The sequence below is a fragment of the Quercus lobata genome, chromosome 4 (genome assembly GCF_001633185.2).
Source record: "Quercus lobata isolate SW786 chromosome 4, ValleyOak3.0 Primary Assembly, whole genome shotgun sequence".
NCBI classification, from domain to species: domain Eukaryota; kingdom Viridiplantae; phylum Streptophyta; class Magnoliopsida; order Fagales; family Fagaceae; genus Quercus; species Quercus lobata.
In genome coordinates, this window is record NC_044907.1 from 43,540,981 (window position 1) to 43,555,871 (window position 14,891).

At 35.4% G+C, this 14,891-nt stretch overlaps 1 protein-coding gene across 1 annotated transcript; it reads right to left on the minus strand.

Annotated features, from left to right (window-relative positions):
- Window positions 1-5,698: 5,698 nt before the first annotated feature.
- LOC115983826 (organelle RRM domain-containing protein 1, chloroplastic-like) lies at window positions 5,699-12,409 on the minus strand. The gene is made up of 10 exons (XM_031106651.1): window positions 12,228-12,409; window positions 11,472-11,711; window positions 11,268-11,365; window positions 10,879-11,119; window positions 10,641-10,738; window positions 10,491-10,556; window positions 6,861-6,950; window positions 6,471-6,539; window positions 6,282-6,388; window positions 5,699-6,116 (listed from the first exon to the last, which is right to left on the minus strand). Exons 1-10 carry the CDS (start codon window positions 12,335-12,337, stop codon window positions 6,039-6,041), a joined length of 1,197 nt encoding a protein of 398 aa, XP_030962511.1. The 5' UTR covers window positions 12,338-12,409; the 3' UTR covers window positions 5,699-6,038.
- Window positions 12,410-14,891: the final 2,482 nt, after the last annotated feature.

Below are 14,891 nucleotides of genomic sequence, written 5' to 3' on the forward strand. Positions count from 1 at the left end.
GCCTCAAACATCTTGCTTTGAGGCAAAGTGGCACTAGAAATGGAGGTCATGAATATGAAAGAAGAAGAATGATTCTGAAGGGAACAGGAGAGTTCATATGCAGGTGGAGTGACCCCCTACCCTATTTATACACAGAAGTAAACCAGTGCCATTTAATTCATGCAAATTACCAAGGAATGCTACGGACAAAGCAGACTCGGCTCAACTTCCAATCTCATCCTCAGCCGTAGGATCTGAAGATCCTCGTGAAAGCGCGTCTCGAGTACCGAAATGTCAGAGGACCCCGCGTGAGCGAAAAATGAAGGAGTGGCCCTTATCTTGACACGCCTCCCATGTAAATGAAAAAATACAAATAATAGTGGAATACTGGATTTGAGCGAGCCATAATGTGGGCCTAACTAAAAGTCGGGCAGCAGGATTTTGAGGGGCTATTGTGGGGCCCGAAATCTGAGGTCCCAGCCCACTTTGTATTAAGGGCCCAAAGCCTAAGCCGAGGAGCCCTACTGTCAAGGACGCGGAATGGAAACTCCTTGAAGGCCTGAGAATGTGGCCGAGGACGACTTTACGTCCAATATCCCACAGAAACGCTGGAAGAAAAGGACAGATTCAGCACAGGAACAGCACAAGGGAGAAGGCTACCAGCACCTTAATGTGGAGCCCAGCGCCTGACAAACCCATACTCATACCCTGCTAGCCAGCTTTCCCCAACCACTCTGATGTGAGGATTGATAAGACAAGTAACCACCTTGAACAAAGAGAAACGGACACGTAGGTGAAGAAGGGGAAGGAAATATTAGTATAAAAGGGAAGCTCGTTGCATTAACAAAGGAGGGCTCCCAGAGACCAGAGAAAAGAGGGAGGACGAACTCATAAGAAAGAAGGAAGGCGAGGACGGAACGCTCCTCGGACTAGTTCCGAGGAGACAGATCTTCACACCACATCCGTGTAAGGCTTATCCATACAGGCCAATCCTGCCTTCGCAGGGGGTTCCATGAAAATCCCGACTAAACCGTTGCCCAACGACCAAGGTCCAGCCTTTTCCAAACCCACTCTTTACAAATTGTATTGTTCGGGCCCCTTTTACATACGAGCCCATCCTTGGGTCGTTAAAAATCGTGTCCCTACAGTAACACTTCTAAAAAAAAAGATTAATACTCAAAAAAATTCACAACATTTTTCACAATAGTTCAATTAGCAAACTTTTACTAGTTCTCATATAAGTTCACCACTAACATTACTCTTTTACTTACCACTATCAATCTGACACATCAGTAGGTGTGAAAAGTTTTGTCCAATTTTTTGTCTATAAACATTCTAAAAAAATAAATATATGTGGTTCACATTAATTAATAGTAATTTTGCATCTAAAACAAGATAATCAATTTTCGCCTTAGAACCCTAAATGCATCAAGCTACCCCTGTATTTTGGGAATTCAATCTATGATGTTAAGCATCTACTTCGTCTGTTCTATATGAACATGTACCCTTTACTTTGGGGAATGATACATAATTCATAATCCAAATAACTCAATGCCTTGTGCCATGCACCATGTATGTTATTTATCTCTTTTAGATTTTACAATGTGTTGATTTTTTTTATTGTTAGATTGTCAATGTATCATAAATTTCATGTTACTAAGGTCTAATGCTAACTGTGACCCATTTCATTATCTTGCTTTTTTTTCACCTAAGTTGGGTTATCTACGGTTGGGGAAAGGACACATTTAATGCTTGTAATTCGGTTATTTTTAATAGGGTAAAATAATAATTTTCCTTCTAGTAGTTTAGACTTTGGAAGAATATTGTATGTTTTTATGTATTCAGAATTTGCATTCTTCTTACCCTTATTTTATTTTTTTAAGGATTAATTTCCATTCAAATCATTTTGGAAAACTCTCATATCAATCCATCAACTAAGGAAGATCTTCAATGCAGGAGTACTAATGTCTTATATTTCATAGGCATTAGGAGCTTCGTACATTTCCTATCAAAACCAAGTACCATTTTTCTTCTTCTTGTTAGTGTAAATTTCACTTTTAAACCCTATAGAGTTTTGGGGCAGTCCAAATAAAAACCCTATAATGTCAAAAATACCAAGTTAAAACTTAAATTTTTAAACATAAAATTTCACTTTTAAATCCTATAGTCAATGGTCCCAATAACATTTTTAGATTGTTTTTAATTATCTATGGAAAGAGTAGTTGTTGAAGTTGAAACCAAAACAAAGGAGAACATGAATTGAATCAACTCAAATGGACTTTACTTAGCTCCTAATGGCTCCAAAAGTGGCTTTGGAAGCATCTTGTATGTATATGTGTGTGTGTGTATATATATTTAATAAATTAATTTGTAAAAAGCCTAATAAATGTACATATAGATGGAATTATAATTATTTTATTTATTTATTTTCTAAGGTATGTATTTGTAGAAAGAAAAATATGTTTATGAGGAAACAACCTTTTTTTTTTTTTTTTTTTTTGTTTATGTTTATGTTATTGCTGGTTTTATTTAATGTTATATTTAGGAAAAAGTTCTAGATGTTATACACCTAGAATACTTTTAGTTTTTTTGAATTATATAAAGAAAGAACAGTAGTTGTTGAATTTAAAACTGAAACAAGGGAACACATAATTTTTTGAATCATATAAGGAAAGAACATAAGTTGTTAAATTTAAAACCAAAACAAGGAAAAATATAATTTAATTAACTCAAATGGACTTTACTCAGCCTCTAATGGATCTAAAATTGGCAGCAGAGGTTGGCCAGCTACAAAGTGAAATATTAGAACTAAACCAACTGAAGGGTGGGCTAAGAACTAAATATAAAATACTAAAATTAAACAAACTTTAGAACATACGCCATAGTTTTAAAAACCGGACTAGACCGGCTGGTTTGACTGATTCAACCGGGAACCGGACTCTAATCCGGTCCGGTTATGGGTAAAAAACGGAAATGACTTAAAAACTAGGAAAAATCAGAAACCGACCGGTTCAACCAGAGAACCGGGAATTTGCATGATCGAACTGGTTAATGACCGGTTGGGATTTTTTGACTTTTATTAACCTAAAACTACGTCGTTTTGACCCTAAAAACTAACCTTAAAGGACCTAAACACTCTCACACACTCTCACAGTCTCACGCTCACACCTCCCTCATCTCAGACTCCCTGCCTCACTCTCATCTCATCTCACTCACCTCACTCAAGTTTCAACTCAACTCAAGGAAACGCACGCACGCCTCTTTGCCAGCCTCCCGCATCTCAAAAATTTTTTTTTCCTTCTCATCCTCACAAGTCACGAGGTCTGAAGCTCTGCGCCTCTGCCCTTCTCGGTTGGGTTTTTTTTTTTTTTTTTTTTTTTTTTCTTTTTCTTGCCCTCGCCCTCTACCCTTCTGGAGATTGGAGCTGGAGTAGTGGTGGTGGTTCGATCTTTTTGGGTGTGCAGAGAAGAAGAAGAAGAAGAAGAAGATGATGATGATGATGATGTTGATGATAATGACAATAAAAGGAGAACCTGGACTTGAGACATGTACGGTGAGAAGAGAGTATAGCGATTAGAGTCAAAAGACAGAAAAATAAAGTAACAATGGGAGTTGGTGATGATATTAATGATATAGGGGACTTTTCACTTGGGTGGGTTGGGAAATGAGAAAAAATGGGCAGCTAAAACCTTCTCAGAAGGTTACTTTAATATTTTTAATTACAGCATTGTCTAAAATTTGAGTTTTTTTTAATAATAAATAAATACATTATAATAATAATAATCTTACTTTCTTATATAAAAAATTATTAATTATTTATATAATTTAAATAAATAATAATTAAATTATTTATAACGTCACTGGTTCGACTATCGGTCAGACCTCGGTCCGACCATAAAACCGGTAATTAGCACCTTTTTTGGTTCTTTCACTGTACCGGTTTTTAAAACCATGACAATGCCTTAAAAGGAAAAAAGAGGGAACTTGTGATGTGCATAGTATTATTAATACAACCATTCAGCTACCCAACAGATTCTTAATCCATTTTAATAATGCATTTAAAATATCCCAAAATCCCCTAAAAGTTAATCCAATATATTTAAACATGCATGATTTGGCAAATATTATATATATATATATATATATATGTATGTATATATGTATGTATATAATGTCCAATAAATTTAAATATTGATAGAATTATTTTTGGGGTAATTACACTTGTAAGGACCCAAAGAACAGCCCAAGCCCACTTAGAATAGTGGCACCCAGTACTACAAGCCCAATACAATAAATTTTTAAGAGAGCGGGAATTTCCAAGTCAATTGCAATGCAAAGTAAATCACAAACTTGAGGATAAAAGGACAAAAGCAATTAATATGAACGAATGAAGCAGTGATTTAGTGTGAAGTCTTCCTTGGACAGGTCTGAGGATGGATTGTTCATTAATAGTCAAAATTGAGTTCTTATAGTAAGATCTTTAGTTCTCTTTCTCTCAATTCATAAAATGTCCATCCCTTCTTCTAGGGGTTCCTTTCCTTATATAGTATTTTCTGTTGCATCTCAGCCTTCCACATGTATGTCTAAGGGGAATAACTGGGATGCTTGTCCCATCAAGACCCCTCTAGAGGTGGTAAAGAGAGCTATGAGCTGTGGAGTCACTGTTCAGGTGTCTTTTCCTCATAAATGTGGTCAGCTCAGTTGGTGCAGAGCATTAAATGTGGGAGTAATGGCCACCTTCCCAAATATTTCCATTTTCCGTTGCTTGCACGACTCTAGTGCCCTCCATAGTGCTCTACTTTCTGGTGTAGGGAACTGAGTATGGTACTCTCGAGGTGCATTTGCTCCTCGGGTTCCTCGGATGATGGTCTTGCTTGCCTCCTTTCCTCGAACCTCTTATTCTAAGTTTAATCCAGACTTGAGTGGTCTTAACGTCTTCCCTCTTCGGTCTTAACCCACATGTCAAACTTGGGTTGACGCATGAGTGGACCTTTCATCATCCTCAAGCAGGGCCCATGGGCCTTAGAATGTCCTTGGATTACTTGCTCCCACAACACTCTTCCCTTCAGGTTTGAAGAAATTAATACTCAATTTTATGTATATTAGTAACAAAATATTTTAAATTTTCATAAGAATTTTTTTACAAAAGTTTAACCATGGTTAGTAAAAAATATAATTGGTAAATTTAAAATAAAAATGCAATATTTATCAAGTACCAAAACACCTGCAATGGCAAATCTCTCCATAATCCATTAAAAAAAAAAAGGCGCAGAAGTCATACTTAAAATTTTATAAACTTTAAAACAAAGAATTTTAGTTTTTAAATGGAGGATAATTTTGGAGACATAGCCTTAAGCAAAAAAATGAGTTAGTACACAACATTTTTAATATTAATTTAACAAAATTTGATCAAACGGATATGAAAAGGGGAAGTGTTTTTTCTTTTCAAGTTTGGGGTGGAGGGTCATCTCCCCAAACTCAAGGGAAGGGAGTAAAATTACCCCTATTTTTAATTATGTATGTTTTTAAATATTTTTCCCTTCAATTTTGGTGTGGAATGTCATCTCTCCAAACTTCAATGTCGCAAGGATTAAAAAAAAGATTTACTTCAATGCTTTAGTAAAAATCAAACTAAATTATATATTGAATAATTGAATAGGCTACATGTAATTAATGTCTTCAAAATTATAGTATTTAATGTACTAAAGAAAAAGATAACAAATGCATCATATAATGCTGACATGAAACTTTTGCGTATAGAGCATTTCATTTCCCCCTTCAAAGAGCATTCAAAATAATAGACGTTCACAGGCTACATATATATGTATATATATACACACACACGCACATAATATATTAATGACTAAAAATTCAATGTGAACGACTAGTGCTTCACTTGAAGATCTAGAGCTGATAAAGGCTCTTGTCTCTTGCAGGTACTCATCGAACAAAATTTAGGTTGCAGAATGAGAATAGTCCAACACCTTGAGAGTAGTAGCCTGATTATCTTGCTTGACCTTGAAGACGGTGGATCAGTAATCGTTCTCTTGTCAAAATTCCTATCTGGGGCGACCCCTGCTGTATCTTGGTGGATTAGTCTTGGCAACATCAACAACTATCATCCAGCCATTAATAATCTGCAAGAACCATGAACAAAATAGAGAGATTACCCTTTCCCTTACTCAGAGTGTTATATTTGTTTTATCTACAATTATGAACCAAAGCTTAAGGAAAACAAACCCGCGCTTGAACATTAATCACAAGAAAAATACAAGGAAGATTCATAATGGAAGAAAACTTACCTTGCCATTCATCTCTTTGAGTGCTGCACTAGCAGCCTCCTCTGTAGTGTACTCTATAAATGCGTAACCTTTGGACCTTTTGGAAATTTTGTCCAATATAATTTTAACTGTTGAGGAAGCAGTGCGTCAGCACCGGTATACCCTTACTAATGAAACATGCCATTTATGAGCAATGAAAGGCAAACATACCTTCAACAAGCTGACCAAAGCCTTCAAATGCAGCACGTAAGGTTTTCTCTGATGTGTAAAATGACAGCCCTGTTTTTAAATCAAGATTGCAAATCACTGTCATTTGTGAATAAAAAAACGAGGGAGAAATAAAGTTTGCTGGACTGGTGAACTTTTGGATTTCAGAATGGAAACTACAAGGAATACATTATGATCTCATAAGAGGAAACCATGGCATGGTCCAGGGAATCTCCAAATACTAAATAGAACCAAATGTTAATCAGGTAAAACTCAAAAAAGCATAATTAGACAACCATTATAGTAGAACAAGCATGCACATTTCAAAAAACAGGTCTTCAAAAATATGACATTTACAAGCAAAGAATTCAAACTCACAGTCTTGCAACATACCTGTAACGAATAGTTTCTTTGTTTTTATAGGGGTTGTTTGACTTGCTTCTGAAGGATCTGGCAGATCTGTGGAACTCTGTAGATTATTACCTGAAAATACAGCTTGTTTACTCTACGATGGAAAGAATTGTTGCAATGGTAAACTAAATATATAATCTGAATGACATTGAAATGATTCATTGGGAATTGGCCTCATATTAAAAACAAATCAAGATTAATAATTTCAATAGTTTATTCTAACCCCATATACAACAATAGTGATCCAGATATAAAATCATCATTTGCATATTTTCCACTGTGAAAACATTGAAGAGTAAGCCTTATCAAAAAAAAAATTGAAGAGTAAGACTTATTAAAAAAAACTTGAAGAGTAATGACATATTCCACTTCACATTAGAAGATTTCCTCTCCATAATAATAAAACATGCTTAAGCTAACTAACAGAACCATGATAAAAACATAAATAAACAAGTACTCTAGCACCTGGTAAACATGGCATCAATCAGTCGCTCTATTGAGGAAGGTTTCAGAATTTACTCTAATAGTTAAAAGATAATGTCTATTCTGCCAGCAGTCAAGTTCTATCAAATACTCGACCAATCCTCTAACCAGCTGTTTACACTACGTGATAACATGTCATTAAAATCCTGAACTGAAAAAGTTAATGGTTTCTGTAGGACTAGGTCCTTAACAAAAAATATAACCTAATGTGCTTGGTATGTTCACCTCACTGGTGAATGTATCAGAGCAGGTGAAAACAGTGTGATATGAGCCAGGCAGCAAGCAATGTCACAAGGTTGGCTGCAAGTTTTGCATGGTACCGAAATAGATTAGATAAATTAAATTTGTTTTGCCAAGTTTTGCTGTGGTTTTATCAAATAATAATGAAGAGTAGTTCCTTAGACTTGGGAGATAAAGTAGAAAATAGATTGGTTATCATTCCTATTAGTCTTTTCAATGAGGTAGGAGAGGTGTTGGCTATTTATGTAGGTTTTGTATTCGATAAAGGAATCTCAGAATAATTCTGACTCAAATGTCTCCCCACCCCCTCCCTCTTATTTTAGGAGGCTGGCCAGCCTCAAAGTAGATTGTTTCGCCTACTGTTCTTATAGCACTTGATAGAACCGGAGTCCATCACACTGTATGAGGTTTTTTTTAGAAATTCCAAAATGTTCAAAATTTGTAAAAATGATAAAAAAAAAAAAAAATGATGTTTGATAGGTTATACTATAAAATTTCTTAATCATGTAATGGAAAATATTATATTAAATGGGATTGCTTAGAGTGTAATATCACCTAAATACCTACCCTCAAGCATTGTCCACCGATAAAGATCAGTATATTATCACAGAGCACAAAATACAGGCTTTCAATAAATTATATATTTTTGCTTTTGTTGGGGTGGCTGATGTCAGTCACTCCCTCATACAGACTTAACTAGCACCAAATATGCCTCGCATTAACCATTGAAGGTTTCTGTCCCACACAACCAAATCATCTTGACAGTCTCACTTACATCATCTGATCATCATTAACCAAGTTGGACTAGCCAGTAATCCATCTTGGCTAAGGCATGTTTCAGAGCAATTGGATTAAGAATTAAAAAAACTATTGTTAATTATTATGCTATTTAAAGAGAGCGTTAGAATTATGGTTAAGTGATTAAATTCACAATTTCCTAATAGGTTAAACTTTTAGGAGAATCGGTAATTTAACAGAGAGGTTGGGCCTTAGTGCAATAGCAAATGCCTTCCACCCAAAGTGACAAGTTGCAGATTGAGTCTAGGAATCAGGCTCTCCAAAATAAAATTGGGTGTAAGGCACTAAGGTTGCCTACCAATCACCTCTCCTAGACTCCACAAAAGTAGGAGTTTTGTGCACTAGGTATGTCAATTTTATTGTGTTATTGTAATATCTTCACCAATTCCAGCATTGTATACCTCCTCCTCATTTGCTTGAGTAACCAATAGCAGAGTTTCTTAAAACTTCATGGTCATACCCAGTGCACAAAGCTCCCACTATTGTGGAGTCTAGGAGAGGTCATGGTAGGTAGGCAGCCTTACCCCCTTTTTCTTAAAACTTCAAGCATGTTGTAAAATATATGCCAAAACCACCTTTTATACATGAACTTCAATTTAAAGATGAGCCTTAATCAATACACAAGAACCAGACCTGAAGCCATTTTCTGACATAAACTGTTGTTATCAAAGTTAATAGCGAGTAATAGAGAAATGCACCACCATACATGTCACTATAACGATAAACATCAATTTTTGGGGTCTATGGAATATAATTTCTTTTCCCATGGCTTTCCAAAATAGTTTTCCAAGAACAAGGAGTAAGCAATTTACTTTCCTCAGTAGCATTTGAATCTTCTAACCCATTTAAAGTTATCACCTACACCTTAACTCCAACCAGTTGGATGAATTCCATTTAAGAATATAATAAGTTGGACCCCACCTTTTTCAGTCTCACCCCTCACATAGATACATTGGGAATCTCTCTTTCTCAATGCATCTGATTCTTTTCTCCTCGCTCAAGACTTCTAGCAACTTTGTATAACAGTTTTTGTGACAAGATTGGCTATACTTACCTCTTTCTTACTCCAGCATCAGATACCTTCCTAATCTGCTCATTTTGTTAAACCTTCTGCAAGCCATATGGTTAAAGTTTCATGGGTATACTTCTCATGGCCATAGTTAATACTTCATATATTGTACAATTCTACTAACTACTGCATGTCTCAGTATATCTGACATAAAACTTCCCTTTAAATGACCAATTCCATCAGCAACATTCTCATTGAGCTTGACAATAAAATATGATCAGGAATTACTTCCTTGAGCTTTCCCTTGTGCTAAAGCTCACTTAGCAACCTTCACAGGCAGTACCAAACTCTGTCCACTTTTATAAGTCATTAATTGACATTGTGTGCTTTCTGTTGCAAAGCCATGCTCTGCCACAAACTCTAGAATCACAACTGCTATACACTACAAAGCGTTCCCAAGCCCAACACATGATTCTAACCAAGGAAAAGACTCATCTCTGCCACAAAGAACTGCAGCCACTATAAAGCCTATTTTTCTACTCAATACAAAGTCTTCCACTTTCAAGGAAAAGACACATGGCTGCTACTGGACTATACAACTTTCCTTTAGCTGCTTCAAAGACTGGCCATCTACAATGACATAGAATTTACCCCTCCACTAAAATCCAGCTCAAATTAATAAAACATCTAAAGTTAATTGCTTTATTTACATAACTAAATTAATTGAGAGATCATCTCATACGGTGAAATCACATAAACATTCTGGTTTATTAAGGATTAGAATCTCTAAAACATGTATTTGTTATGACACTGACACAAATATACTAGCATAAGTTACATGGTGCTGCTGCTATATACTTTCTTGACACAGAGGCCTTTCAAATAGAAATTATTAAAAGAAGAAAAGAAAAGAAAGAAACAGTCAAAGTTAATAATTTGCAATATATCTCTGAGATCAAGATATCACTGAATACAATGCTTGAAGAGAAGCGAAGTTGCAAGGTAGAAAAGATGTGGAGCATGTTATATCTAATCAAACATTAAAAAAACACACAAAGATATTATCTGAAAAACGTACAAACCTCCATAATTCTTATTCTCTGACTCAAAATTCTTATCTAGCTGAACAGATAATACACCTGGTACACCTACACCATCTGGAAGCATTTGTCTTCAAGCTGCAAAATACATATCACAACCATGGAAAAGAGAAACCAAATGCAAATACTAACTAGCTAGTTCCCGTGCACATTCATCGTCAAGTTCACAACAGAACCCAAAGTTGGACTGCCAAGAAACATGATAAATACACATTTGTGCGTCTTTCTCACTACAAAAAGTATTATTCCACTTTCAGGGTGAAGAGAAAAAAAGCAATCAAAGGAAGAATATTGCATTGATGCACTATTAGAGACGTTACAATAAAATGGAACAGAAACATAATAACAAGCTCAAATGTTATTTACTTACTTCCCCAAAACCTTGGTCAATATTTGAGCATAATAATCAACCATTTGAGCCTTTGTAACAACTCCAATCCCCGGCTTGTCCATTCGAACAAGCCAGTGTTTGGTACTCCCCACGGGAAACAACAGATTACTTCCAATTTGTGAGCTTGACAAATAACTGGATTGAATATTTGAAGAACTATAATCCTTTTTCACAGAACCATAATCTGGGTCAGGCCCAACTGATAAAATGCCGGGTAATCCTAAAACATATTCATTACACATCAATATTAATGAAACTATGAAAGTGCCTCTCACAATTTTAGTTTCTCCACAAACATGAAAGCAACAGTATGGTACAGAATTGAAGTACATCGGATGACTCAGACTTTTTCTGCTATAGAAACTTACCGGCAAGTTCACGGGAGATTTCTTTATCAATGTCACAGCAAAAGCCGAAGTGGGTATCCCAAGAAGCATCATATATACACATCTGAGCATCCTTCTCACTGTTATTCAAAAAATCAGAACCAAAGCAGGATTTCAGACCAAAAGCTAAGAAACATTTGCAACATGCCAACATGACAAGAAAAGAATATTTTGAAACATACCCACCTGCCTAAAACTCTTTCCAATGTCTTAACGTAATATTCAATAACTTGTGGATTGGAATTGACCCCATGTGGAGGTGCCTCCATGAGCACCATCCAATGGTGGTTGTCACTACTGGGAGTGGAAGTTAGTGAAGTTAATGTTGGTGGTGGTGTTGTTGACGTGGCACTTGTTTTATTAGAGAAACATAGACAAGAAGAAGAAAAAGAAGAAAGATTAAGGGGGTTGTTTTTCTTTGGAGAAATGGGAATTTTTTTTCTAAATAACAATAAATATTAAAAAATTTAGTTAATTATCACGTTTCAAAACAATGTTGAAAACTAGCATCTCAAGTGTCTAAAACTCGAGTTCCAAGATAAAACTCGAGTTTTTTAGTCTCGACTTTTAAAAAAATCAAGCTGAAAATCGAGTTTTAAAGACTCGAATTCCATAAATTGAATAAAAACGCCGCTATAGGTCTATAAAACGTCACTATAGGCCTTAAAAACGCCACTATAGGACTTCTTAAACCTGTACTTAAAATTTTTTTTGCAGGAAAACGTCGGTATAGGGATTTAAAACGTCACTGTAAGACTTAAAAACGCCACTATAGGTTAAATTTTTTTGCATAAAACTCGAGTTTTAAAGACTTGAGATCTATTTTAGACTGGAGTTCTAATATGGATCTCGAGGATGCTACTTTCCTTTATTGTTTCAAACGTTGCCTAACTTACTATTTTGAATGGCTGAAGACATCTGTTATGCACAATACCTCGAGAAATGGAGAATTTGAGGTTTATGGTTGGAGTTTGGAGGTGGGTTTTGGGAGGTTTGAGTGGAAATATTTGTGTTGTAGAGATTATGGTTGAGGAAGAGAGAACTTGTTCCATGGCTGCTTTTTTTAAGGTTTCATGGCAAACTATAAGCTCTCTCAAAGTCTCAACTATTGAAATTTGCTATTAGTTTATCTCATCTGTTTGTGTTGTGTTTCTGATATTTTTGGGCGCTTAGAAATTAGAACTGTGTCCGTGAAAGACTGAAAGGGCAAACCGGTTACGGGCGGGTTGGTGTTTGGGTCGATTCAATTACGGGTTCATACAACTTTTTATTTTTGGTTTTTGATTTTCTAATTTTGGAAATATATTAAACGTGAATCAGAATCAAACTAATTTTAACTTAATTGAGATTTGAGCATAGTAACAATCTGTTTGGGAACAACTTATTTTGCTAAAACTAAATTTTTTTTGATGAAATTACTATAGATAAAGGTAAAAGTTAGCTGAATAGTACAACGGGACTCATGAATAGTACCAAAAAAGGCAATGAGGCCTACGAATAGTAGCAAAAATAAGCTGAATAGTAACATAAGCTGGCTTTTTAATTTTTACCAAACACACACTAAGCATGATATTTGAATGTTAAATTTGAAAACCAAAGCCATTTCATGACATTATAACTCAAATTTCTACCTATTATCTTTTTTTTTTTTTTTTTTTGGTTGTTGATAATTAGGAGAAAGAAGATTTAAACTTTGGTTGTCTTAGTCATGGTTTTAGAACTCGGACCGTTCAAAGAACCGAAGAGGAGAGAGGTTCAAAATTTCTGAGATCAGACCGAAATTCAACGAAGGACAAACTGTGATGTATCATTTAATTTTTTAATATATTTGGTACTTAAATTTATCTTTATAATAAATAATGTTTCATTCCTGACTAACAAGCTCTGTTTGGCCCAGTAGTTTAATTTTATTGAACCGTGACATATAAAATTAAATTTTACCAAAATACTGAAATTATTGAATCGTGACATATAATATTAAATTTTACCAAAATACTGAAATTATTAAATCGTAACATATAAAACCAGCCCAAGACTTGGTTTTCAGTTAACCCAGTCAGGCCTCTCGATCTAGTCTGAATTTCAAAACAGTGTGTCTTAGTTGAAAACACTTGAAAGGTATTGTCGAGGATTCTTTTTACGTTTCTCTTTCTAAGAAGGAAGTTGGGCCTGGTGCTCCGCGGAATGGGCTCCAAAGTACCATTCTGCCACTGCCAGTTTGTGCGCAAACGTTGAGTCCAAGTCTAAGGGAAGACACTGCAAAGTGGGCTTATCCCCTATTTCTGCCGCAAAAGGAACTTTTCTCCAATTTCTGTCACAGGTCTAACTTTTCTGCTATTCAGCAAAACTTTCTACTATGCAGTAAAACCATCTGCTGTGCAGTAAAACTTTCTGCTGTGCAGTAAAGCCTTATGCTGTGTAGTAAAGCTATCTACTGTGCATTAAAGCATTCTGCCGTGTAGTAAAGCCTTTTGCAATGTGAATGACTACTCTTCATTTTTTACTGCAAAAATACTTCTCTACTTCCTGCACATAAACAAATCTAAAACCCAAAGAAAATACCAATCAAGCGAATGTTAGCTTATATGGGTTAGCATATTGTCAAATATATACATACATATATTTGTAAATATACTTATACCTATTTACATATACATCTATAAAATATATTTTGCAAAACATGAGAAACAAGATATATGTATATATATACTTATGGTAGGATAATGATTAGTTCCTGTCAAAAGTAAAACACGTAATAACAAAGAAATAAGAAAGTTTCAGCAGAAAAGGCTTAGCTAGTATAATAGCTAACACAGTAAATATAATAAAAAGTGCTACAGCAGAATAACTAGTACAACAAGTAAAGATACCACAGTAGGACAACTAATACAGCAAACGTGATAAAAACGTGCTACAGCAAAATGACTAAATACAGTAGATATAATTTATAATGAGAGAAATCAAATATATTTGCAAACAAAATCAAGTATTGAATCTTCCCATAGAATAAGTAAGCCAAGAAGAAACCCAAACCCCAACTTGAACAATCTTGTCATAGGCTTCTGTGATCAAAGTTGTGCATTTTGGAGAATAGGCCTAAATGGCTACTAGCTATTGGAGACTTCAAAGAGTGGATTTGCTAAGAGGAAGGGAAAAGATGGTCTATTGATGCATGCCCCTATTCCTGCCATGTTTTCTCTCTTCTTTTTACCACTTTCTTTCTTTCTTTCTCTCCATTCTTTTTACTCTTAGTTTCTTATTACTCTCTTGCCGTGGGTTGTTCCCCCTTTTGATCTTTCCTTTTTTTGGATCCCTCTCTCTGGGTGCTTACTACTCTTTTACCATGTGTTTCCCCCTTTAGGTGCTTCCTCCTCCTCTTCATCCATGGTTACCTCCTCCTTTTATAGCGAATTGATTCAATGGGATTTCTCCCTTTTACCCCTAAGACTTCACTAACTATTTTTGGCTTGTTGTGGGCATTCCTTTAGGACTACCCACCAACCCATTGGTTGCCTGGCCACTACCTCTGCTCAGAATACGTTTGCTGCACCATTATTCACTTCATGACAAAATTCCATTTTGTTTGTTCTTGCTGTATACCTCTAC

Bases quoted from the DNA above. Each gene is read 5' to 3' on its own strand.
- LOC115983826 (XM_031106651.1), bottom strand. From the start codon at position 12,337: ATGGAACAAGTTCTCTCTTCCTCAACCATAATCTCTACAACACAAATA. The intron at 11,120-11,267 runs GTAAGTTTCTAT...AATATGTTTTAG, and splicing joins AATCTCCCGTGAACTTGCCG to GATTACCCGGCATTTTATCA. The intron at 6,117-6,281 runs GTAAGTTTTCTT...TGGTTCTTGCAG, and splicing joins TCAAAGAGATGAATGGCAAG to ATTATTAATGGCTGGATGAT.